At 44.8% G+C, this 25,975-nt stretch overlaps 5 protein-coding genes across 7 annotated transcripts in view; 1 reads left to right on the top strand and 4 right to left on the bottom strand.

Moving 5' to 3' along the window:
• The window catches only part of LOC109531653 (apolipoprotein Eb-like), a 3,044-nt gene extending 853 nt beyond the window's left edge, over window positions 1-2,191 (bottom strand). The window contains exons 1-6 of one of the 2 annotated variants that reach the window (XM_019896066.1): window positions 2,135-2,191; window positions 1,820-1,883; window positions 1,595-1,739; window positions 408-674; window positions 253-340; window positions 25-135 (exon numbers count right to left, since the gene is read on the bottom strand). In XM_019896066.1, coding sequence (XP_019751625.1) covers window positions 25-135; window positions 253-340; window positions 408-674; window positions 1,595-1,739; window positions 1,820-1,877 — 669 coding nt within the window. In that variant the 5' untranslated portion in view covers window positions 1,878-1,883; window positions 2,135-2,191. The remainder of the gene's footprint in view (window positions 1-24; window positions 136-252; window positions 341-407; window positions 675-1,594; window positions 1,740-1,819; window positions 1,884-2,134) is intronic. The other variant, XM_019896067.1, reaches the window with a different exon arrangement.
• A 239-nt stretch (window positions 2,192-2,430) lies between these two features.
• On the bottom strand, window positions 2,431-5,973 carry apoeb (apolipoprotein Eb). Its single transcript, XM_019896068.1, has 4 exons — window positions 5,840-5,973; window positions 5,359-5,512; window positions 3,974-4,261; window positions 2,431-3,165 (listed from the first exon to the last, which is right to left on the bottom strand). Exons 1-4 carry the CDS (start codon window positions 5,943-5,945, stop codon window positions 2,820-2,822), a joined length of 894 nt encoding a protein of 297 aa, XP_019751627.1. The 5' UTR covers window positions 5,946-5,973; the 3' UTR covers window positions 2,431-2,819.
• Window positions 5,974-10,605: 4,632 nt separating this feature from the next.
• On the top strand, window positions 10,606-16,235 carry LOC109531652 (apolipoprotein A-IV-like). Its single transcript, XM_019896065.1, has 5 exons — window positions 10,606-10,659; window positions 14,071-14,125; window positions 14,221-14,262; window positions 14,634-14,784; window positions 15,536-16,235. Exons 1-5 carry the CDS (start codon window positions 10,618-10,620, stop codon window positions 16,098-16,100), a joined length of 855 nt encoding a protein of 284 aa, XP_019751624.1. The 5' UTR covers window positions 10,606-10,617; the 3' UTR covers window positions 16,101-16,235.
• On the bottom strand, window positions 10,838-12,456 carry LOC109531656 (apolipoprotein Eb-like). Its single transcript, XM_019896069.1, has 4 exons — window positions 12,335-12,456; window positions 12,177-12,227; window positions 11,525-11,675; window positions 10,838-11,447 (listed from the first exon to the last, which is right to left on the bottom strand). Exons 2-4 carry the CDS (start codon window positions 12,214-12,216, stop codon window positions 10,874-10,876), a joined length of 765 nt encoding a protein of 254 aa, XP_019751628.1. The 5' UTR covers window positions 12,217-12,227; window positions 12,335-12,456; the 3' UTR covers window positions 10,838-10,873.
• Window positions 16,236-21,703: 5,468 nt separating the features above from the next.
• On the bottom strand, window positions 21,704-25,824 carry tomm40 (translocase of outer mitochondrial membrane 40 homolog (yeast)). Of its 2 annotated transcripts, none has more exons than XM_019896158.1 (9): window positions 25,723-25,824; window positions 24,273-24,511; window positions 23,984-24,144; window positions 23,613-23,714; window positions 23,428-23,533; window positions 23,222-23,344; window positions 22,583-22,659; window positions 22,323-22,425; window positions 21,704-22,244 (listed from the first exon to the last, which is right to left on the bottom strand). In XM_019896158.1, the coding sequence occupies exons 2-9, from the start codon at window positions 24,490-24,492 to the stop codon at window positions 22,105-22,107; spliced, it is 1,032 nt and encodes a 343-aa protein (XP_019751717.1). In that variant the 5' UTR covers window positions 24,493-24,511; window positions 25,723-25,824; the 3' UTR covers window positions 21,704-22,104. The 2 variants fall into 2 exon arrangements, with proteins under 2 accessions (XP_019751717.1, XP_019751716.1); XM_019896157.1 differs by lacking the exon at window positions 25,723-25,824 and adding an exon at window positions 25,421-25,657.
• Window positions 25,825-25,975: the final 151 nt, after the last annotated feature.

The raw sequence follows: 25,975 nt of genomic DNA, 5'->3' as shown, positions 1-25,975 counted from the left end.
CTGCTGGCCCGGCACTACATCATGGGTCTGCCCCTGCTGGCCCGGGACTACATGGTGATTCTGCCACTGCTGGCCCAGGACTCCATCTTGGTTCTGCTGCTGCTGGTCCAGGACTACATGGTGATTCTGCCACTGCTGGCCCAGGACTCCATCTTGGTTCTGCCGCTGTTGGCCAAGGACTTCATCCTGGTTCCGCCGCTGCTGGCCCAGACCCCCGACCTGACTCTCCCACTGGAGGCCCAGACCTCCGGCCTTCCTCTGGGAGGTGGGGTTGCCGGTTTGCTGGACGAAGGACTCCCCCGTGTCTGGGTTTTGGGAGTTGTGTTGCTCGCTCAGGTATCTGGACATGAAGCTCGTTTAAAAGTTGAAAACTTTTTTTCTTTTAAGCGACCTCTCATTCGGCATACTTGCGGATGTCTTGGATGTCCTTGTCGAGGAGGTGCCTCAGCGCAGTGGTGAAGGCTCTGATGTCACTTTGCAAATCATGGAAGTCCTGCTGCCCCATGCTCTTGGTCTGCTGCCTCATGGACTGGATGCCATACTCCTTGGCGTTGAGCATGTCCCCCTTCAGTCTGGTGACGAGGCGCTGCAAGTCTCTGTCGGAGCTCAGCTGGCCCGTGGAGATGTTGTCTATGTATGTCGTCAGCTGGTACATACTGGCAGTGATCAATGTACTGCGAGCAGTTGACACAAGGTTGTGCGTGACAAGGTGACCCTGAGCTTTTCATTCACGAGCACAGACAACCGGTAACTCTTGAAAAAGAGATTATAAAGTTTATAACCTGTTTAGAGGTCGACGAAAACATGAACTAACAACCACTTCTACAGTCCATTGAGATCAAATACAACACATAATGAAATATGTGTAATTCGAATTTTGATTATCACCATCAGTTATTTATTAAACAATGCAGTAGTACCTTAACTAATCAGTACATTTGACATTTGTCAATTTTACTGTAATTACATTGTAATCACGAGCTAATTAACTACCCGCACAAATAGCAATAGGGACAGCACCCTGCCACAAATAGTGAAACTCCACTTAACCAAAATGGCTGTAATTGCTGATAGACACCACGAGATGGCAGGCCAGCACCTTTTTTTTCTATTAGACATGGCTATGGCTGAACTAAATGAAGCTTCTCCCCTCACTTGAACATCATTTCCTGGCCCAGCGCTGGCACGAAAGTGATATTTTTATATTACACGTGCATTTGACCTGATTGCAAAAACAGAAAATGGGGTGACTCTTTCTGCCACTAACAGTAGGTCAGTACCCCCAAAAATCCCAAAGAGGAGAATTGGCACGACGTTGGTTATTATTGTTACATTTCAAATTATTTTGATACAAATACGTTTTTTTAATTATTATAATGTAATTACTCAGTAGATATTTGGTTTGTAATTATACTTTAGCCATTTCAAATTGTACTTTACGTCTATGCAGTCAACTAACGGCATTGCTAGTGCGAGTATGCCTCTGTATTTATTTATTTCATAATAACCTAATTGTTTCGACAACCACTGAACTGATTTCGTTTTTCTGAAGACCGCCCCAGCTCTCATCCATGATGGTGCATGTCGGACCTACTCGAACTTTGTGCCGAAATCCGGGATCTGCACATCCCCTTGGTCTATGTTGCCCAGCTTCACAAAATGCTGCCAAAACTGGTCCACGGCCTCTTCCCATTTGCTCACGGGGGCGGCAACCTGCTGCACCACGCGGGCACTGCAGCCTGAGTTGGACAGAATACGAATGTACACCATTCACTTCGTTCCTCTCGTTCCCTGCTGTACTGTACTGACAAACGCGTACCAGTGAGGACTGCCAGGGAAAGAATGAACGCTGAAGCCCTCATGCTCGCTGCCAGCATTTCCACCTGGAAAGTGCAACAAAATTTGTTCATTGCAGCTCACTTTGGCCGAGACATCCTGGACAATGACAGGGCACATATTCGGTAGATAAACAACCCTTATCAATCATTCCAACTTGGTACCTCAAAACTGCAAGATGTGCTAATGGCCAGGCCAGCCTGTTGCCTCACATTGATTGATCAATACAAAAAAAAATGTTGTGCGATGGAAAATTCAAATTTGACTTTTTTTGTTTTTTTTGTCTTCCTCATCTCACCTGAAGCAATGGATCCGCCTTTAGTTTTCCCGTGGTTGCTCGTCACTTATATAGGCTGCTGCTGATCAGTATTGTTGGACAAAGGTGGGTGTGGGGGCGGTGGGGTCGGGTGAAGCTCAGATGAACTGTTATACAACCCTCCCCACCCCCCAAAAAAAAACAAGATACACACCTCTATTATTATTATTATTGGTATTTTTTATTTTAAATCCCATTGTCTTCTAATTTGTGAGGTATATCGTATCTCTTTCCTGTCTGGTGTGGAGAAGACGGAAAAAAAAAAGCAAACACAAGAGTTTGGTGTTTTCTGACTTCTTTATTAACTGGCAACAGCAAGCAGCAGCGTGACGTCCAATGGGACCGCTTAATGGGTTACAAGCTACAAGAAGCAAGGCAGCGCTACCTAGTGGCTGATTGTTATTATCGCATCCAGCTATGAGAGTCTGCAGTCGGGGGTAGGGGTGGTGGGGGGTGTTACTTGAAGTGAAAGGCTCGAAACGAAAAGCATTTTGGTGCATCGAAATAAGGCCCACTCGGTGAATGTTTATTTACAAGCAAACAAACTCAACTGACGAACACCGGAGCGCAACAAAGTGACGGTGGAACTCAGTAACTCTCAACTTCCTTCTTCTCCCTCCCAGGTCTGTCAAACCGCCGCCCAGCTTCCCCTCCCAAGTGTCAGCCATTAAGCCGTGGCGGTCTCCTTGACCGACTCCACGATGGTGTCGAACTTCTCGCGGATCTCTTCGGTGAGCGGGGCGAACAGCTTGGTCAGCTCGTCGATCTTGCCCTCCAGGGAGATGCGCATCTCCTCGGCGGCGGCCTCCAGCTGGGTTCTGAGGCCCTCGGCCTGGCTCTCCAGCTGCTGGCCCAGACCTTTGGCCTGGGTCCTCAGCACGGTGGAGAGGTCGGACATCTTCTGGGAGGCGGTGTCGCCGGCCTGCTGGACGAAGGGCTCCACCTGCTGCCTCACGCTGTCCAGGTTCTGGGCGGTGCGTGACTGGAACTCACCCAGGTAGGTGGTTACCATGCTGTGAAGGAAGACATGTCGAGTTAGACTTGTGAATATCTTAAGTGGGGTACATGAAAAATGTATCTGAGCCGAGATCATTTTAATGCGTGCAACCACGAGATTAAATCTAATTCAGCCAATTCAAGAAAAAAACTTTTTCCGTGTGACTCTCACTATATCTTGTGTCTATAAAACGTACTAAAACTATCGTAATATTTGCAATGTATTTATTTGGTGTTGCTGTATGTCGGTACAGAAGAAGGTGAGTTTTTTTTGTTGTTTTTTTTTTTTTTAATTGCACAATATATTACTTCGTGACCATTGACAAATTTACTGTCGCTCTAATTTAAAAAACTAAAGCTAATACTAAAACTGATACAAAATAGACGTATTTTTAAAAATAATTAAACTATCAATACAAAACTATTGAAACCTAATTAATTTTTTTTTTTTAAATGTCAGAGTGATTTTCTTCCCAGATCAGCCAAACGGTGAAAGTAGTCGGCGGCCGACAATCATAGAAGCCAGCTCTACCACATTTGCGCATTTTCCCTCCCTTTTGTTCATAGTCAGCAACAACCGGATCATCAGATGTCAGAAAACTCATCCTGAGCAATCACGTTGCGATTCAGAATGTTCAGAAAATAGTCGGTGGTGACAGTGCCAGATGTGAAACGCGACAGCAAATTATTCCCTGATCCGGGCCGATAAATGTAAAATACAGACAATGGGCCGCAGATTTGAGCACGTTTGGGTGGTTGTAAAAATCGGTCGGTGACGTTCCAAAATATCTTGGCGTGCACTTGGAAGCCTGGCTTTCAACTCACTTGCTGATGTCCTCGGTGTCCTTGCTGAGGCGCTTCCTCAGCTTGTTGACATAGGCGTTGACACGGCCTCGCACGTCGCCCGAGTTGGTCTCCGCCATGGTCTTGAGCTCGGCCAGGTAGGTGCCGCTGCGCTCCTTGGCCTCCAGCATGTCCTTCTGAAGCCGGCTGGCCAGCAGCTGCATGTCGGTGCTCAGCTGGTTGGCGGAGGCGGTGGCGTAGGGGCTCAGCTTGGCCTGGACGTTGTCTTTGTACGTCTTCAGCTCGGCCATGGTGTCCGTGATCAGCGTGCTGCCAAACAAGAGGAGACGGGCCTGTTCACAAGATGAATCCAATTCCTTTCGATGCGATTGGAGTACAGATTTGATTTTAAAGTAGAACGATTTGAGTTGGATCCATTCAGTGGGATTACATGTATTGAGGTAGATGTACTGTATATTGTACAATACAATACATCCTGATTTATATCGCGCTTTCACCAATGTATATATGTTTATAAAACACAAACACCACCCCTCTACATTGTTGTACTTGATACAAAGTACTGTAATTAATATGAAATAGAAGTTTTAAAAAGAATTTGAGATTTTGTCTCTCCTTCTGATCTTCACCTTGGCCACCAGAGGTCAGTATATTAATACTCATATATTTAATGGTGGAACACAAAGATGCTCTGTCGATGGTATATTTTTTAATCTAATCTGTCTGCAGTTCTGTTGCTTAAATTGTTAGCAGTACAGCAAGAACAAGGCTAGTTTTGCAAGCCCGTCTATCTAGCGCATTTAGCATTGTGCGTCAGTATTAGGCTAACAGACTTTTGCAAGGCAAAATGATGCCATTTGAGTCAATACACACGTAGTTTTTGTTAAATATTTCCAGTAAACAGTCTACTGGGATGGACAAGTGTTTTCCAGCCGGCACAATTGGCATATTTTTTGGAAGAGTGGTTTGCCGGCGTGTCATTCAAGCAAGTATGCTAATGAATGCTCTCAATGAGCCTCATGTTGAGGTGTTTGCTTTGTGATGAATAGTTTAACTACTCAAGACAGCCATTTACCATGGGTTGGTAATTTGTTTACATGTTTGACGCATGCTGTTGATGCGTGTCCAGTTTAAGTGCTCTGCTGCCATCCTGTGTTATGTGTACAAAATCACAAACCCATTTTGAAGGGGTGGGAGTGGGGGGGGGGGGGGCTTCAATTATTCATGGGGTTTCACTCTTTGTGGCAAATAGTCAGGGTTCACTGGACTTGTACATCGCAATTCTATTTAGTTATTACTAGTTAATAAGCTAGTCATACTATATTCGTTAAGAAGTAAGAAGAGTTAAAGGGTACGCTTTACCGATGAAGCCCACTTCCTCAGTGGCGCTACAACGAGGGACTTACTCAAGCTCTCGGTTGAGCTGCGAAGTCTTGATGGTCTGCAGGACTCCATCGGCCTTCTGGTTCAGATCGGAGACGTACTGCCAAAAGCGGTCCACGGTCTCCACCCAGCGGTCCGGGGTGGCGTCGGCCTGGCGCACCACACGGCCGTGGCAGCCTGGCACGGACATGTCAATAATATACATATCAGTGATTCCAAAGCACATGAGTGCGCCACCAGACATCACCATCGTGCATATTGGGGAATTATCCAACCTTTTTAGTTACTCTAAATAACATAACTTTGTTCATCTCTCGATGTGGGCGACGTATAGTGAAAGGTAGAGTATTGATTTGAGGGAAGATCACCATTACTTCAGTCTACTGTGACATCTTGTTTGGACGTTTGTATCGTGCAAAATACGTGTGCATTGGCTTGGTCAAGGTTTGGAATCGCTGACTGCGATGTAGTTAATGAAAAGCCCATTAAAAAAAAAAAGCTTACCAGTGAGGACTGCCAGGGCGAGGACGAGAGCTACAGTCTTCATGGTCAGTTGCAGACAGAAACACCTGGAAAGGGGCACCAAAAAAACAACTTCATGATGAGTCATAGACCATAATATGCCAAATTTTTACTGGAGTTGATGTTTTTTTACCACCGCCCCTCCCCCCTCCTACTTTCCCCCCCTCCCCCCGGTCTCACCTAAAACGGTCCCCCACCCCCCCAGCAAACCAGTCCCCCTCCTGCTCTTCCACGACGCCGTGGAGCGTCCGAAGTTCTCGACCTGCGTGCGCGCGTCCGTTCCTCATACGCACTCTTTGCGCAACGTGGAGAACAAGCTTGAAGCTTTCGCGTGCAATTTGCGAGGGGAAAAAAAAGAAATCACATTGTAGCTTCGTTTTATTAATACCTTCTTTAAATATTATTAAATCCCATCATTTTAATTATAGTTTTTTTTTAACCGACCTAGTTTAGTAAATGTTTTATTTATTGAGCTATGATGAGCCGTGCCAGTTTAATTTCTGATTTGCAAGTAGACCATCGTGTGCTTTTTCACTCATTCGTTTGTATTTGGCAACCGGAGAGGAAATAAATACATCGGAAGTTCTTCAGGAAAAGTGGAAATGTCATCGTGGTAATTCACGAAATTTTCACTTCATAGCCTGAGGAAGGCGGGAGGATCAGTGACAATCCACGAGGTTGAACATTGTGAAGAAAATGACAATGAGAGCGTTTTCCCCTTTTGTGGCTGTGGATGCAGTGATCGAAATTCAATCGAATGCCTGGATGTCATTTCCGTGTTTTGATTATATTTGACGGCACCTCCGTTCACCAGCAGCATTTGCAACAACCCTGGAGATGAATTGCAATTGGTTTAGCTCACAAAAAAATTCAAGTCAAGAACAAAAGGAGCATGACAATGTCGGGGGGCAAGGGGGCAGAAAATGCCTTTTTGTGCCGACGACCTTAAAACACAAAGAGATTTTTTTTTCCTTGCATCATGCTGAAGCCAGGCCTCTCTACGCATGAGATGACAATGAATCACCCGGACAAAAACGGTGTCGCATCAAAATACCTCGTGACCTTTGTCATGACTTTTAAATGACGCTGGTCCTTACTTATGCCGCTTGTGCAGCTGAATTTCAATTCAAAAAAGAGAAACCCAGACAGTTGATTGACTGCTAAGTTTAAACTTCCTGACGCCCCTGCACCCCCCGCCCCACAAAAAAATGTGTTTTGTTGATCACAGCTTACAGCTCTCAAAAATCAAAAGACCTCTCAAAATTTGAATCTTGTACGAGGAACAATTCGAATGATTTTAATTGTTGAAATGTGGTCAGAATTGGCCTGGTGGAATTTATTGTTTCTATTTTCTCATTGAACATGTGATCTTTTGCTCGACTGTCAATACGAAATCATAACATGTACACATTAAAAAAAATTGGCGTCATATCAGGGCACTTTTTCCCCTTTATACTCATGCTTAACTCTTTCTGGTCTAACGTCTCGTCTTGCCTTGTCAATCAAATTTCGCATACGGAATCCCGAAATGGTCTTCTTCACCACTCTGACACACTTGCAACCTTGCTGATTTAATTTTTAGATGAAGATATTGTGCTTTCCTGCAGACGTCTCCCAGGATAATTTGCCCCCCCCTCCTCCCTCCATTTTACCACCTCGGCAGGTGTTGAATCTCCACAACGTTTGTCCCGCAACCTCAAGTGGCCACATGTGAAGCGAAATAGCAAGTGACAGCAGGATGTCAAGTCAGCCCTTTCCTTGGGCTTTCTCATGCAAATGCCACCGTCGGCACCTTCGTGGTCTGGCACCAACACACACACACACAAAACCCCCCGCCCCCTTCAATCTCACTTTGGGGTCTGCAGGGGAGGGCACGCGCAATCGTTTTGCTTGATTACTTGTCAAACGCAAGAAGTTAGCACAATAAGACTGAGGTCTTTGTCAAACTTTGTTTTTTTTTATTCAGTTCTGATTGGGCGACTTTGATGAGACAGTGCAGATGACGCCGCTGGAGGCACGATGCTCTCCGGGAACCGCAAAATGCCCCAATGTGCATGTGTCCTCATTGCAAAGTGACATAGAGACAACCTTGTGTGTGTGTCATGCGTCACACGTGTCGTGGTCCTTTGCCCTTTGGGACTTTGAGATACTTTTGGACAGGAATAAAGATTAGTGGAGTTGGCTCGCTCGGGTAATTAGCACCGAGTCGTGATAACACATGATAACCCAGCCTGACACGCTGGAGTGGGTAACTGTTACCTACTCACTAGTGACACCCCCGCGGAACGCCCCCACCCCCAAAAAGCTCACGTTTTCTAGGTTGTAAACACGGCACCTTGAGATTTGCTGTTGCTTTTGAAACCCTCCCCACTGTGCGGTGTCGCGGTTTCCTCGATTGAATTGTTGACATGGATTCGTTGTTTTGTGAGGGGGGGTTGTTGTTGTGATTTTTCTCACAGAGGAATTGAAACAAAAACTCTTTTGTAAGACCGAACGGGGGAAGGAAGAGGAAGTGAGAGTGATGAGGTGCTACAGTAAAAGGCCTGACAAAGTGAAAAACAACAAAGTCAGGGGGGGTGGCGGGGAGTGTGTCAACGGCCGTCTGAGCTAACGTCGGATGACGTTGCCCCCCCAGCCGTTCCATTTCGGACAAGTCAGCCAGGTTATTAGCGGCCAGACATCAGCCGATTTTTCCCGGATGTCGACACAAAATGGCTGTCGCAATTGAGCAAAGTTGTCAAAACAATCCCCTGGGCATGCGCTGTTATGTGCATGCCACACCAGTCGGTGGCAGAGTGGCTTGTAAAGTGGCTTGTTCGAAATTGCCTTTCTTCGTCTGCATAAATGATAGATAAATATTAGAAAACATTTTGATATTATATGACCAAATATAAATAAATTGTTGTTTATTATTTATAACATTATTTATTTATTTATTTATTTATTAATAAATAAATAAATAGTAAATATTTGATCAAACATACTCAGATATGCTAATATATTTAAAAAATACATGAAAAATTATTTTATAATTTTGAAAGGAAAATCTTTAAAACGTTGTGCAATGACGAGAGCAGTGGAAAAATTGAAAGACATACAAAAATATTTAAAATATAAGCATATTACAATTGTGCAAAAAAAAACTTTCGGATGAAAAAGGTACACTTGTTAAAAAAAATTCATGAGGAACAAAAAAAGATTGAAATTATGTTTTCAGAAACGTTGAGCAATTACGAAATTTAACAAAACATATAAAGATGTCTTGGCTGAAAAACAAAAACAAATTGTAGAATAAAATACAAAAATATAAGAACTACAAAAACAATGGATTTTTTTTTTTTTAATACAATGAAACAATTTTTAAAGAATTACATCCATCCATTGTCTATAATGGTTATCTTCACCAGGCTCCGGTTGTACAAAACAAACAAAAATACAAATGAGAAAATAAGACAAAAAAATTTGTTTTTTTTTTTGATGAACACACAAAATTTTTTAAAAAAACGGCACATCATGCACGCCGTTGCAGAACATATTGCCCCAGGGACAGGAAGGAGGAACAGTACGTTGCTCTCCTGCCATACGTCTTCGACTGTAATGGTGGTGGTCAGCCTCAGGCTTGCGGATGTCGTCGCTTTTCGCAGCACGTGTAGCAAGAAAATAAAACAAATGTTTTAGATGAGTGAAAATTGAGGCAATTTGTCACGATATGAGATTTTTTTTTTCTCATGGATAAAATATGTGCCTTGGCTCAACGAAAGTTTGGAAACACCGTTGGATGTCATGCTGTGCTATTTGGCATTTTGGTCACACAAATGGCATATTGTCCTTTTGGGTGTCATTTCAGTTCTATACACTTGTCCAAACTTTTCATTGTTTCGGTACCGACTTGCGCAGCTTACTGTTCTCTACAAGGAGCTAAACAGCAAAATTCCCTACAGGTGTTTGAGCCGCGCCTATCGAATGAAAACGTTCACTTTCCAAAGGCAAAACGGCGGGCGCACTTGGGTTAAGGGTTAACTTTGTACAGCAACAGCTGGAAGCAGAAGAGTGGAATGTTGTTTGCCACCGTGTAGCGCAGCGTGGGCGCAATCCACCAGCAGGGATGGTGGCACACAAAAACACTTGCAACAGGATGTGTGTGTTTTGTTGAGGTTTTTTTTTTTTTTGGAACTTCCAGTAACCCAACATGTTCCGTCCAGTCCCTCCGCTGTGTCGCAACTCTGACACGCACGAGGCCTGAACACGCCAGCCTTCGACAGCTTACCAGAAAACAGCTTCCCAGGAGCTTGGGACTCATTTTGAAATGTTTGTGTTTCACTCACATTCAGTTGATCTGTTTGCGGATCGCGAGTGAAAACCTTTCAGCTACCTCCATGATTTGAGGTCATTTTGGTAACGATTGAACTTTTGCCCCCTCAGTCCATAAGATTGGGTGGTGTACTTTTTTTGGCAAGTTCCAACTTGGCCATCCTCTGTTTGAAGAGCAAATGAGATGTTTGCATCGTGTGGTGTTCCAGGGGGGAAAGAAAAAAAAAAAAAGATCAGCGAGCAATAGTTTTAGTCTTGGTGTTTCTGCTTGCTTGTTGGCAGGCTACTTCCTGGTTTGTGCGGGCGCCGTACAACGTTACCGATGGGCAGCCTGGTTTATTCAGGGGTGGGCTGGCTGTACCCTTCACACCAGAGGAATTAGTATTTGGATCCGAACCAAAAACAACAGATTCCTTGCTTTAAGTGTTGAGCCCACGTGCATACCAACAATGATGGTCCCAATACAACCGCTCACAAGGCAAGGCAAGGCAGTAAGTCACATGTCAGCTTTTTTTTTTTTAGAAGGGCTTTATTTTGACAGTTATGGAAGACTGCGTGGTACAGACCAACACCGAGTACTACTGTAACCCATGAACATTTTCAGATACCGATGAGCGTGTGTTGCCCCTCTGTTGACCGACTTGCCGCCCTCCTGAGAGGGCTGCGTACTTGTGAAAACAGTTTGTTGTTGATTCGGCGGCAGACTTAGTTGGTTTTCACAAAAGACTCGTAGAGGGCAAGCAGACGAGCCTGGAGGTCCTGGGTGTAGGGGTTCAGGGTATCCCTCAGCTCTGTGATGTAAGGGGAGGCCAGGTCTTTCATCTGCTGGGCTCTCTGGATCAGCTCGGTCTGCAGCTTCTCAGCCATCGGGGACACGGTCTCCTTGAAGGTGTTCAGGTGCTGGTCCACCTTCTGCATCAGGTCACCCGTGTGGGGCTCCAGCTGGGCCTGAAGATCAGCGACGGCCTGATCCAGGTTGGCCTTGAGCTCCTCGCTCCTCCTCACGAGTTCGGTCTTCATGGTCTCGGCATCCATGGCGAGAAGTTGGTTGAGCTCCGATTGGATCAGCGCCATTCTTTCCTGGATCTGGACCTTCACGTTGCTGGCGTAGGGCTCCACCTTCTCGCGGACGCTGTTCAGCTCCTGGGTCACGCGCTCCTGCAGCATGTCGGCCTCGGCGCTCACCTTGGCAATCAGTTCCTTGGCCGCGGGGGGGAGCTGGTCGTGCAGGGTGACGGCATACTGGTTGGCCATGTCGGTGCCGTCAGCCAGTCGGGCGCTGGAGGAAAGCGGGACACAGAGCCGTGAGATCGCACCGTTTGCCTCGGGGGTTCGCGGAAGGGCCTTGAGGCGTACCTAAAGTCCTGTCCCAATTGAGACTTCTTGATCATCTGGATCGTGTTGTCGGCGGTCTGAGTGACCTTGGCGACGTAGTCCCAGAAGGCGTCAATCATCACCTCCAGCTGGGGCTTGGGCGCATCAGCGTAGAAGAGGTTGGCGTTGCAGCCTGGAGCGCGGACGGAGAGCAAGCGACAGTCATTTTTGTTTCAACGAGCCAACAAAATTCGACCAACGGAACTGCGGCGTTGCTCTTCGTGTTGCCCGGAACGAAGGGCCTGAGTCACGGATCTCTTTGATCCATCAATCAGACCCTGCGTGTTCAAGCGTGTTCATAGTCGTATAGTTTGGCAAACACGGTTGGCCTGACTTGATGCAGGACCCAAGTTGAAGATATGAAATACGTTTTACTTTTTCTTTGGCTTTTTGAGGTTTCCTTCGAAAGAAGGACAAGCCCAAACAAGCTGTGTTCAGAAAAGCACACCGTGGAGCTTTAATGTTTCCCCCCCAAAAAAAGACTCACGAAGCCCACCCAAACCGTTCCTCCTCCAGAGAAAACTTTAAAGGTCACTCGAAAGAAAATTCAGCCCCCGCCCCCCGCTCCCCCCGGATCATCCTTCTCTGAAAGCCAAATGCTTTGTCCTCTGCGAATGGGTGACTCTGCACTCACCAGTAAAAGCGGCCAGGACCAGGACAGCGAGGACTTTCATGGTTGTTGGATCTAGAGTGACAAAATACAGCGGTTACGTGAGCGATGCGCATCCGAATCCAGCTGGGAGGATGATGGCGCCGACGACGACGGCGCTCGGAGGGTCTGCTCTTTCTTACCTGTGAGAGTGTCTGCCAGTTAAAACTCTGCAGTGCTTCTGCTCAACCGATGTGCCGCCGCCGCTTTTATAGCAAAGCGGACACTAATAATCCCAAAGTCCAGGCCGCATGTGCCTTGCTGTCACTCACTATCTCCGCTGATGTCCTAAGCAAAAGCACGCATCCTGAGGGCATAACCCTATTCAGAACGTGTCACTAGATTTCGTGTTCTTTCTCATGATTTTCAACTCCAAACCAACCTTTTATCTGGAGGTTCTGATGCATAGCTGATAAGATAGCGGCAAAAAAAAAAAAAAAAAAGAAGAAGGGAAAGAAAAAAAAAGCCTCAGACTCTGCCATTGGTGTTCGCCCTGCCTGCTCACCTCGCATACCTTCAGTTTCTGGGTCAAAGTTCCCATGATAGCCGCCATGAGTAAGTCTGACCAAGGGTCAGTAGACTGTGCCATCGTCAGCCTCTTCAGGTGTTGGCCTTCAATGTAAAATGACGTCAGAACCAAACACGGAGCCACAGGGGGCGTCTTAGATTTCGACGTCTCCGTAATGCCTGACTCACCACAAAGTCAAAGTCGCACTGCCCATGATGTACGTTTTAGCATCATCGGCAGCCATTTTTGTCTTTGATTCCCTACTTGAATACTTTTTGGTGAATTTGGTGGAGATGCAGAGCTGCGTGTCATCGGCATCGCGGTGGAAATTGAGACCATGGTAGCGTATGATGTGACCAAGGGGAAGCATGTCAAGGAGAAAGAGGAGGGGGGCCAAGCACCAAGCCTTGGGGGACACCTCGGGGGACTGGGGCTATGTTGGACTGAGATGTATTAATGATCATGAACTGGTGGCAGTCAGTGAGGTGTGATTTTAACCGGGAAGGAGCAGTGCCAGTGATGTTCAGGGAGCACTCAAAAGACAGGGTTTTTTTTTTTTTTGTAAATGCTTGTCGGTGTTGTTTTTTTTTTTGTGTGTGTGTGTGAAGCACATTGAATTGCCTTGTGTATGAGAACTGCTCCAGAAATGAAGCTGCCACGCTTGGCCTCGCCTTGCCTTGCGTTGAAGACGCGTGACTCGAAATTTGGACTGGCAAATAAAAACGATTGATTCAGCGTTGCTCAAAAGTCACTCAGTGGCGCCACCTGGAGAGTTAGAAAAATATACGTTTCAACAAGCAACATGAAATGGAGTGGACGTGTCTAGAATGACGCACAAAAAAAGCTTTCAAAGTTGAATAGGAAGTCAGACATTTTGTTTTGAAGCTACCATTTAGGACTTGCCCAAAATGGAGCCCCAATTACAAGTGGGGGACAACAGATAGAAGGGCGATGCCAAATTGAGAAGCTTTTTTTGCATGGTCGGATCATGGTGTCAAAGTGTGCTTCTCGTTTCTAAGATTGTCCCCACCCCCTTTTTTTCTCTTATCCTGACGACGAAATCAGTAAAAGACACACCTGGCGGGACCTTGTTACAAAGTCCAGCAGTACCATCTTCCCATGTTTGTCCGGTGTTATCGGGACGCCAGTGGCGGCATGAACACTCACCGCAGGATGTCCTCACTACTTTTCAGAAAGCGGTTGTCACTACTCCAACGTGAAAGCATACAAAAAAATAGCTCAGGTCCGTCTTTAAACTCGTTTTCACATCGCATTGTTAGCTAGCCGAAGTCATGTGACGCGTTTGTGACAACATGGCAGGGACTCCTGGACTTCGCCTCTTTGAGTGTTACACTTCTTCGATATAAATAGGCAGCGCAGATGCGGTCAACCAGAACACAGTCCACAAAGAGACACAAAAGAGCAGGTGAGGATTTAGCAGGCTTTCTAATTGAAGAGAAGTTTAAATGTGTTGGCATTTTTTTTGAACTTCAACCGAAATCCCGTTTGTGTTTCCCGCAGTCATGAGGGTCTTTGTTTTGTTCGCTTTGGCGCTAGTTTCTGGTAAGTGCAACCTCCAAACTAAAAACACAATGTTTGAGCCACTTTAAAAAAAAAAAAAAAATTATACTCATTGGTAAAACTATCAGCATGCAACTCAAATCCACAGTTACTGTTTCGTGATACTGTTGATATCATGTCCAAAATATTGTTCATAGTAGAAAAAAATGAATAAAAATCCAAATTTTTAATTCATTGTAGACCTTTGTATGTATGTATTTTTTAAATTTCTTCAGGTATGCAAATATAAGTAGCCACAAATTGGATATTCGTAGTTGTGGTATCGTGATACTGGTGATTTTGTGCGGCAGTGATTTTCGAAAGCTATCTGTAATCAGTCTCCCAATAACCCCATTCGGCCCCCCTCCCAATAGGCTGCAATGCCAACTTCTTCCATGCTGACGCACCCAAGCCTCGGTTGGAGGCTCTGACCGACGCTTTCTGGGACTACATCGGCAAGGCCAGTAAACTTGCAGACGACACCCTGGAGATGGTGGTGAAGTCGGACTTTGGAGCTGAAGTCAAGTAAGTTGCGCCGCAAATCCACTTTATTAAAGGATCCAACAGTTTGTGTTATTGATGGTACGAATAGAATGCAGGAAAAATAAGCGATGACTATAGCCAATTGTAAAATAACAGAAAGTGATTGTATTTTTAAGTTGTTCGTGATATGAACTTTTTTTTTAATGTATTTGTCATTGTTTACATTTTCCAATTAAAAAAATGCTTTTCATTCATGACTTCAGAGACACAGCATAGGCATTGGACTAATTTTTGGGTTGTGACGCTCGTGATTGCCAACACTAGGATGCATATCACGCATCGGTTTTGGCATCATTGCTGTATCATGATACTATTAATACCATGCGCTATTGCCATAAATGCTGTATCATGATATCATAGGTCTCTTCGATGAAATACTTTATTTAATTAAGTCTTGTCTGTGGCATCCGTACTGCACCCTGATACAGTTGATATCATTAGACATCCGCCATAGGCAATATTCCTGGATCATGATACTGTCGATATTACGGGTTACATCCTGTGACCTTTGGCGCCCTTGCTTGTGCCGTGTTGCTGTTGATATAATTGGACATTTACGTCATTGGCACAATGGCCATATCTTGATATCATGGGTTCCATATTGTGACACTTTATTAACTCCCTCGAATGCGAGCTAGTATATTGATTTTGGTACCGTTGCTGTATCGTGATCGCATCGCTCTGGTGAGGCTGACTCAAGTCTGTGATCTGATCATCTGGTCCGCCTTTGCAGCGCTCACTTGGCCGAAACCGCCGACGTGGCCAGCAGATTCGCCAGTAACCTGAAGGAGAAGCTTCCCTTGCCCGCCCAGGACCTGATGGACAAGATCAGCGCCGAGGCCGGCGTCCTGAAAAACGTGCTGAGCCAGGACCTGAGTGCGGTCAGCGAGAAGATTGATCTGTTATCCGACAGCGTGAAGTCCCAGATCCAGGAGAAGGTGAATCAGTTGAAGCAGGAGCTGACCGCTTACGCCGACGGCGTCGATGCCCACAAGCTGAGAGCCACCCTGCAGCAGCACAGCAAGGGGCTGATAAACGGCCTGATGCATAGCATCAGCAATGTGGAGAGCAATCTGGACCCCTTCACCAAGGAAATGCTGCAGCAGGTTGACCAGCACCTGATGGCCTTGCAGCACAACATCAGCCCCGTGGCCCAGAGGGTGCAGCAAGACCTTTACGAAGGAAGCAGAGAGGTGCACCGCGTGGTGGCCCCCTACGCCGAAGACCTGAAGGAGAAGCTGGACCATTTTGCTGCGGACCTCCAGGAACACCTCAAGGCCTTAGTCAACAGTAACTAACTGGAGCTCAAGAGATTCTCCTTGAAATGTCGCCAAAATCCAAATTCTATTTATTTCCTAGCTCAATTGATTGACAAATATATATTGTTTTTAACTTTGTTGCTGTTCTCGATTTTCTTAAGGAAAATAAACACACTTTTTATCAAACAAACTGGTTTGTTGTCTTTTTTTTAACAAACATCTATTCAAGACTTCCAATACACCGACACTTGATGAGTATTTTTTTGGTTTGTTTTGAAAGAAATTATACTTAGTGATACTGTTCATGATATCGTTGATATCATGTGCAAAACGTCGATACCCGGAGAAAGAGATGGAAACTCTGAGACGATAACAAATTGCTGTGTATCTTTCGCTGTATCGTGATATTGTTGATCATACAAACATTGCATTCATGCATTCATCGTAGAGAAGTGGAAAGTCATATATATATATATATATATGTATGTATAAAAAATATTAAAACACTGCTAAGAAAATAAAGGGAACACTTATCACAATGTGTTACATAAATGTAAATTTATAAAATGATAACATGGGTAAAATATGATGACTAAATGCATGTGCAAATGAAACCAGATGCATTTGAGTATCTGCTGTATTCTACGACATCTCATGTTGTTTTCTCTTCTCGGTGAGTTGTGAGGATGCGTTGTTCCCAGCAGGCCCTGCAGTGTTATTTTGACTCGGCGCTCCCGTCCTTGTCCCAACATGTCCCAATGACACAACAGCAAGCTGTGTCTGCCCTTCCGGCCACAGGTGCAACATTGTTGGTTTTCTGCGGCGTGTCGCGACAAGCTGGAATTCACAAACACACCAAAGGGTCCGTCAGCGAGTGGTGACCAAGACACTCCTCGGAATCCTAATTTACAACCCTAACTTCAATTCCCAAATCTGAACACTCATTTCAACGCCTGATTTTTAATTCAAACCCTAACCTTGACCTGATTCCCGAATTCGCGCTCCCAATTTTAAACTCAAATTTGGAACCCTAACTTTAATCCTAAACTCAGAACCCCAACCCTAATTAAATGTCAGAAATGTGTTTGAAGGTGAAGCTATCTTGAAGTTGGGATTCAAAAAGAAGAGACAGCCCTGATGTAAACTCATATTTCTTGGTTGCGAAATGCCGGAAGCAAAACTTCAAATATTTAGTCCAACTGTCCAACTTGAAATGGTATCGAATTTTGTTGCCTTGAAATTTTAAAGTCCCGCAACAGTCGTCTTTTTTTTATTTTACACAGCAAACTATAATAACAAACAATAGTATTAAAAGTGAATGTCATGGAGAGTCGGGTGTGTGTTTGTGTGTGTGCTTGTGTGTGTTTTGAGTGAGTGGGGGGGTGGGGGGGAGGGCGTGCATTCCTGCGTGTTTGCTGCAAGCGGATGCAAGCACGCTACGCGACATTTGTCCTGCAGTGACTTGGTCAGCTTCCAACGTGGAGGCTCAGAGTCCACTGACTGAAAACGTCTCCACTCCTCAGTGTTTTGTTTTTTGTTTTGTTTTTAGTCATGCGCGAGCGCATTATTTGATCTTTTTTCCTCATCTTGTGTGAAACGCACTATTGTTCAAAATATGAAATGGTGATTAATGTATCACATGTATTACAGGACATAATCATCGAAAGTCAGTTTTGATGATTTGACCTGAGTATTTATTCTAAATTTTGGACAGAAATGTTTGTTGTTGGTTTGACATAAGGGTTTCAAATTTTCAGTTTCAGGATTTGAAGGTTTTTTTTTTAAAATTCCTGTCATGTTGGCAACTTTCGAAGCATCAGTCAACTGCACTGAATGTTGTAGAATGAAGACTATCAAGCTGGTGTCCCTAATGTTGTGGCCAGTCGGCGTATCCACTCGGAGTCTTGGAATGATTTAATCTGACATGACTTGCATGTTTTGACAAGAAAACAGCCCCCGGGGGCCGGGTGGCGTTTTGCAGCCCAGACAGACAGGGGACGGATGTGCCAAAACGTCTTCAAGCGAGATGGGTCTCGCTTGAAGACGGGATGCAGATAAGAGCTCATTGGTGGCCCGGCACATGATGACAGATAGTCTTGTTCTGGATCTTCTAGTAGGGTGTCAAACATGTTTTCGGCTTTCAAACTAGGGTTGGGGTTTCAAACTTGCGTTTCAAACTAGGCTTTCAAACTCGAATGAGGGTTTCAAAGTAGGGTGTCAAACTAAGTTGAGGGTTTCAAACTTAGGGTTAGGGCTTCAAAGTAGGGTATCAAACTAGTGTTAGGGTGTCAAAGGGGGATATCAAACTAGGGTTAGGGTGTCAAAATAGGGTGTCAAACTAGGTTGAGGGTTTCAAACAAGGTTTAGGGTTTCAAACTAGAGTTTCAAAATAGCGTTTCAAACTATGGTTAGAGTTTCAAATTAGGGTTTCAAAACTATGGTTAGGGTTTCAAACTAGGGTTTCAAACTAGGGTTAGGGTTTTGAAGTAAGGTTTCAAACTAGGGTTAGGGTTTGAAAATACGGTTTGGGTTTCAAACTAGAGTTTCAAAAAAGGGTTATGGTTTCAAATTAGGGTGTCAAACTGGGGATAGGGTTTCTAACTAGGGTTTCAAAATCGGGTTAGGGTTTGAATGTCGACTTTCAAACGAGGGTTAGGGTTTTGAACTAGTTGGTCAAAAAAATAAAACACCTTACGAAATACCTGTTTTTTCAAAAAACGCCTTCTATACATGGTTGAAAAAAAACGAGGAAAGCTTTACTATACATGGTCATAAAAAAAAAATTACCTTGCTAAGTACCTGGTCATTCAAAAAATGCCTTACTGTACATGGTGATTAAAAACAAAAAGTACTGTATAGCTGGTCGTTAAAAAAATGCCTTACTATACATGGTCGTTTAAAAAAAAAACAAAAAAACGATATACTTGGTCGTTCAAAAAAAAATGCCTTACTATACATGGTCGTTTAAAAAAAACGCCTTACTATACATTGTCATTATTTTTTTATTTTTATTTTTTTAAAGAGGAAGCCTTTCTTTACATGGTCGTTAAAAAAAACACCTTGCTAAGTACCTGGTCATTCAAAAAATGCCTTACTATACATGGTCGTTTAAAAACAAAAAAACTATATACTTGATCGTTCAAAAAAAAAGAAAGCCTTACTATATATCTGGTCATTCAAAAAATGCCTGACTATACATGGTGATTAAAAACAAAAAGTACTGTATAGCTGGTCGTTAAAAAAATGCCTTACTATACATGGTCGTTTAAAAAAAAAACAAAAAAACCATGTACTTGGTCGTTCAAAAAAAATGCCTTACTATACATGGTCGTTTAAAAAAAAAGCCTTACTATACATTGTCATTAATTTTATTTTTATTTTTAAAAGAGGAAGCCTTCCTTTACATGGTCGTTAAAAAAAAAACCCACCTTGCTTAGTACCTGGTCATTCAAAAAATGCCTTACTATACATGGTGATTAAAAACAAAAAGTATTGTATACCTGGTCGTTAAAAAAATGCCTGACTATACATGGTCGTTTAAAAAAAAACAAAAAAACGATATACTTGGTCGTTCAAAAAAAAATGCCTTACTATACATGGTCGTTTAAAAAAAACGCCTTACTATATACGTTATACATTGTCATTAATTTTTTTTTTTTTTTTTTTAAAGAGGAAGCCTTCCTTTACATGGTCGTTTAAAAAAAACACCTTGCTAAGTACCTGGTCATTCAAAAAATGCCTTACTATACATGGTGATTAAAAACAAAAAGTACTGTATAGCTGGTCGTTAAAAAAATGCCTTACTATACATGGTCGTTTAAAAAAAAACAAAAAAACGATATACTTGGTCGTTCAAAAAAAAAGAAAGCCTTACTATATATCTGGTCATGAAAGAAACGCCTTCCTATTCATGGTCGTTTCAAAAGAAATTAAAAGCCTTACTTTACATAGTAGTAAAAAAAAGCCTGACTCCACATGCTTGTTGAAAAAAAAAACACCTTACTCTATCCCTGGTCCTTTTAAAAAAAACGCCTTACTATACATTGTCATTAAAAAAAAAAGACAAAGCCTGACTATACATGGTCGTTAAAAATTAATAAATAAAAGATTCAGGTTGAACAGCTCAACAGAATGGCCAACGGTTCGCAAGATGCTCTTTCAGAAGGCGGCGTTGACATCTAGTGGTGGTTTGATGTAATTGCAGTCATTTTGAGGGATGTACTGTTGATGAAATTGTTTGTTATTGTAAAGCTCATTGTTTTCTATTGCTGATGGAACACCAGGGCGCACTTATTGAAACTGAGAGCTCCAGCACAACGCAAAGTGGATACCAAGATGAGACAGACTTCTGAAATAACAAATTTCAGAAAATTAATTCAAGAACAGTCCTAGAAAATATTGATGATTTATACAGTCGTTGGTGTGGTTGTTGATTGAATGTGTGTCGGGCTTTTTGTATGGCTCGTATGGTTTTTGGTATGATGTTTAAGTTACGGAAAATGAAGTTCTGGGAAAGACTCATGGAGGCCAGACTCAAGAGGGAAGCATTTATTTATTGATTGATTGCAACAGCATGGTTTCATGTCAAGAGTTTGCACTGTACTCGCTTGCAGCAAAACATGATGGGAACCCGCTGACAGTTGAATCGTCGTAAACACAGACAGACGCCCCGAGAAATGGGACACAAAACACAAATGCTGTGATGCTTGCCTCAGATTGCGGCCAGCCGAAGGGATCGCAAAAAGTCATTTTCAGGTGTGGGGAATGTGTTCTTTTTTTTTGGGGGGGGGGGGGAGCTGACATATAGTAGTTCGGTGTCATTCTGTTTTGTTGTTGGCAAAAGGACACAAAACAGTTGAAATGTCATGTGTGAAGTAGTGAATAGTGCTAAATGCTGATCGAGCTCAGATTTCAAATGAGGGTTTCACTTTAGGCTGAGGATGTCAAATTAGGGTTTGAAGTTAGGGTTCAGGTTTCAAATTAGGGTTGAATTGAATGCCGAAATTCAAATGTTTCAAGTTTGTTTTCCAACTTAGTTTATGGGTAGGGTTTCAAATTAGGGTTCCAAGTTTGGACTTAAATTTAGGGTTTAACTTTACGACCAGGGTTTCAAAGTTGGTTCTCACTTCAGAATTAGGATGTCCAATTAGGGTTTTAATTATGGCATTCCATTCAGTGTCAAGTTTGTTCCAAATTAGTTTCATGCTAGGGTTTCACTTTAGCGTCAGGGTATGCTATTTTACTCTTCCCTTACTTGTATTGTTTGTCATTTTTTTCCCTTTCCTCATAAGCATGCGGCCTGGTGGTCGTCTCACAGTGCAGAAGTGCAGGGTTCGATTCCGGGCCCCGGCCTTCATGTGTGGAGTTCACATGTTCTGCCCCGTGCCTGCGTGGGTTTCCTCTCACATTACAAAATTATGCACGGCAGGTGAATGGAGCACTCGGAATTGTCCCTCGGTGTGAGTGTGAGCGCGCGTGGTTGTGTGTCTGTGTGTGCCCTGCGATTGACTGGCAACCAGTTGAGGGTGTAACCCCGCCTACCATCCAAACATGGCTGGGATGGCTGTGACCAACTATTTCCCATCAAAATTCAATTCTTGTAAAATAACTTTTTTTTTCTCTCAGAAGAACTGGCCTCGGGCATCGTTAGAAAAAGTCATGACATTTATTTGCGTCCATCACACACGATCACCATATATTACGTCTACGCACAGACTTGGTTCGATTCCAGGCAACATCCCTGCCCTCACGTGGGCGTTCCTCCAAAAGTAAAGACAAGTTGCGCTACACCACGCAGGCGCGGCTCGGCCAGTCCCGGCTCCTCGGTGGTCTCGTCTGTCCGTGGCATCTCCCCCCCCCCAGGAATCACAGAAGTAAAAGAGCGTCTCTGAATGTAATGTTGGGAAAAACTCGGTCCGGGTTCCCGCGTGTGTGTTTGTTTGTCTGCGACCGAGCCGAGGCCCGCGAGCTGGGTCCCGGTGGGGGGACGGGAGGCGGGGGGGTGGCACCGGATCCGGTCCCGTCTCCGGCCACCCTCGCCCCTCTAGCCGATGACGACGCTGAAGCCGCACTGGAACTTGTTCTTGCGGTGGTTGAGGAAGGCTCCCAACGCCATGGTGAGCGGCAGAGGCGGCAGCTTCTTCTCCAGCGTGGCGCCCACAACCCAGTTGCTGTCCACGGAGCCTGGAGGAGGGCGAGAGAGCGAGAGAGCCCTCCCGTCAATTCTGGGAGCGCGTCACGATGGCGCTGCAGCGGGCTTACCTTTGAAGAGCAGGTTGGCTTTGGGCACGTCCAGCTGGTAACCCAAAGACGTCGTGGTCTCTCTCATCCGCGTGCTGGCTTCAAATTCCACGCCAACTTGCAACTATGGCGGCAAAAAGAAACAAACGTTACTGTTATGAATTCGTTGTAAATAAATAAAAAGGAGGACTGAATGTCTTTGCGTTTGGGATTTTGATCACAAAAAGAAGAGCGTTTTGATCTCCGTGCTTTGACTGAGCGTGGCGGTTGTGAAAACGTACCTGATCGTTGGCTTTATGATAGTACGTGGCGTGACATCCTGCTCCTCCCAAAGTCAACGTGGCCACGTAGTTGTCACCTGGACACAAAAATCAATTGCACTGACAAAAACAACTTGATGATGTGCACCGATTTTTTTTTTTTTTTTTTTTTTAAGGTGCGGAAATATAACGACATCGAATGACAACTTGAAAGCGTTTTCGAAATCAAGTTGAGTTGAGCCACAGGGAAAAGTCTTTGGAATATACCCGTATTTTCCGCACTATAAGGCACGTCGGATTATATGGCACGCCATCAATGAAGGACCTATTTTAAAACGGTTTTCATATCTAGGGCACGCCGCATTATAAGGCGCATAGAATTGAAGCTACAATAGTGGCTGCGATTGCGTTATGCATCCACTAGATGGAGGTACACGAAAGGGAATACAATGCAGCTTTATTTATAGCGAGCTTTCACAACCGCTGCCGCTGTAACAAAGCGAAAACTGCTTCGCAGCGCTTCACTTATCGCAGCCGGGTCCCGGTCCCCATTCACCGCGATAAGTGAGGGAACACTGTATTTTTGTTGTCCATGCAAAATGTGTTCATAATCCGTTTAGCCTGGCTAAATAAAGTTTTTTTAAAAAATGAGAATTTTACCTGTGTACCTGCCCAGGAGGGAGGTGACCGTTCCTTCCTCGCCGGGTCTCCGGTGGTAAACGAGCTCACCGCCCAGAGCGAGGGCGGGCGTGATGGACTGGAGATAGTGGGCCACGACGATGCCTGAAGGGGGGAAAAAAAATATGAAGATACAAATTAGTAGCAGCAGACAGCTGGGGTGGGGGCAAAGCATCATAGCAGCATACCAGAGCCTATGAGGACATCAGGGTTTCCTAGCGTCAGGGCGGAGGTGAAGTCGGCCCCGCGGTACTCCAGGTCACACTGCCAGTTGACAAACTTGTGCTGCTGGGTCTTTAAAGAAAAAAAAAAAAAAAACACAAAATGAAGCACAGTTGTCGAGCGCTATTCAGCTCGCGTGCAACCAAGTTACCTGGAGGGCAATTTTGGAGCGGACGGCGGAGGTGAGCTGGTGGATGACTTGGGCGTTGAGGCTCCCCGTGTTGTCCATGTCGCCCACCATGACTGGGAAGGACTGAAGGCAGAAAAAAAAAAAAAAACGTGTTTCTTGCGCTCCTTTGCACACATTCAATCACTTCTTTTTCTTCTAAAATTAGAACTCTGGTGCCATGATACTTTCATCGACTGAACCAATGACTTCTCCTTGTCAAATTACAGTTGGAAGAGTCTTAAAATGATGACTTGCCAAATGACTTCTTGTGAAATGACTTTTCTGAAAAATAACGCTATTTTCTCACATAACAATTTCCATACCGGGACCTAAGACGCCGGTTGCTCGCCTACCTCGGTCGGTCCCGTCTGTTTGCTGCCGACGTACGTGGAGCCAAAACGATAGCCCGAGTCACCCAGAGTGCTGAGGGTGATGGTGTGGCTGACCTGGAAGTGGTTACTCAAACCTTTGTTCACGACTAAGCGCACACCTTCCATCTGGAGAGGGAACACCTCTGGGGAGGGGAGAAAAAAAACCCCGCCACAAGTCGTCACTTCACCATATCACGAGCTACCACATAAAATGAGGATTCAAACAAAACGTGAGCAAATCCCGGTTACGTGACTTGTTTCGCCCGCTTACCTTTACATTTGCGGTGGCACTCCTCATAGGTGCCGGGGTTGGGGAGCGACGACGACGACTGCGCCGCGTCCGTGATCTGCAGCTCGGACGACGGCGGGACGGAGGATACGGAGGGCATGGTGAACCCGGGGGGAACCGCAACCAACCCCGGGACCCCCTGGCCCCCTCCAGCTGCAGCCGGGGAGGGTGTAGGGGAGGCGGCAGCCAGCACACTGCCCATACTCTGAGGATTGTACTGACTGCAAGGAAGAGATTGGTCGGACAATTAACACCCGGCGAGCATATTACCCTTCCACCACCTGCTTGACCAAAGAGTGTGTTAAGAAAGCAAAAAAATCCATTTGGAGGACCAAAGGTGAAACCTCCAGTTTGGCAGACCCTGTTTTTCAAAAGGTATGGTTTCAACATTTACAACAGGTATTGTTATTGTCAACATAAGATCAAGGTTTGTTGCTGGAAAAAAAAGCAAAACTATACGGTGACCCTTCAAACTGAGCTATTATTAACAACAAGGTTATTGATGATTTCAAAACATAAAATTGGGGAAAAAAGGTTGATCGCTTTTTTTTTTTTAATCTCTTGTGATACATTATCTACCATTCTAATCACATTTATTGAGAACAAGTGGTGGGAATACATCGCAAACTTTGCTGAATGATGACATCTCTTGGCGTTATTTTATTTGACTTCTACATGTACACGTTCAATAAACAATCAATCAAACCGCATATATTGGGGTGATGGGAAGTATTGTACTGCCATTGTTTTCAACTCCACCGGGGTTTGGTAATTCGGTTGAGTTCTCCGACTTCTATGGAGACGAGCAGTTGAACACTGAGAAGAGTTGCTCTACTCCTGTGCAGTTTGTCCCCCAGCCCCGTTAAGCTCCCTTCTCAAATGATGGGTCCAATGGTGGCTTCGATTGCGGACTGCTACTAGTTGTGGCAGCAGGATGAGCTCTTCAGCCATGTGAGCACACAAAGCTTAATCACACCGGAATTCACACGAATCTCAATGACGATTACTCGAAGGGCATAGTTAGCCACCGAAAGAAACACGAGCGTACATTCGAGTAAAGGAATATAGTCGTGCAGGTTTTAGCTAAGGCCCAATTGGCTCCGGTTCTCCGCATTCCAAGCGAGCCGCACCGGTTGTGGTCGACACGGTGCAAGTTCTCGGATGTGTTAAAGCCACAAAGTGTTGCGGGGGACACAGTTTGGAAGGCACGATAACTTCTCATTCAAGCCGAGCTGCAGCATGCTAGCTAGCGTGGCTTTGCTAGCAAGCTAACTAGCTAGCCGGAGACGAAGCCATGTGGATGTCCACGAGATCCGACCGTCCCGGTACGTGCAAATACCGGCAACGGCCTTTTTAGTTGTGTCCGCTCGAACAAGCAGCTATGGTCTTTGTTAAGGAGGTAAAGGTGGAATTTGACAGTTAATTTACTCACAATGAAGGATTGGTTCCAGGGGAGGGGGGGAAGATCAGCACCGGTAAAGTTCACCGCAGCGTCTGTCGCCGTCGTTGGATCCACCCAGTTCCGGTATCCGCGACGGTCGATTGGCTTGCGCCGAGCATTTGCTTCTGGCTATTGGTCAGAATCACCACTGGGTCAGCCCACTCGCGCTGACGTCAGACCATGGGGTCATTCGCCAATCAGCGGGTTCATTCAATCGTCCACTGAATGACATTCCAAGGGTACG

This window comes from Hippocampus comes, unplaced genomic scaffold, assembly GCF_001891065.2.
Source record: "Hippocampus comes isolate QL1 unplaced genomic scaffold, H_comes_QL1_v1.1 scaffold55, whole genome shotgun sequence".
NCBI lineage: Eukaryota > Metazoa > Chordata > Actinopteri > Syngnathiformes > Syngnathidae > Hippocampus > Hippocampus comes.
The sequence above is the reverse complement of the archived record's forward strand: the minus strand, read 5'-3'. Positions and strand labels throughout refer to the sequence as shown.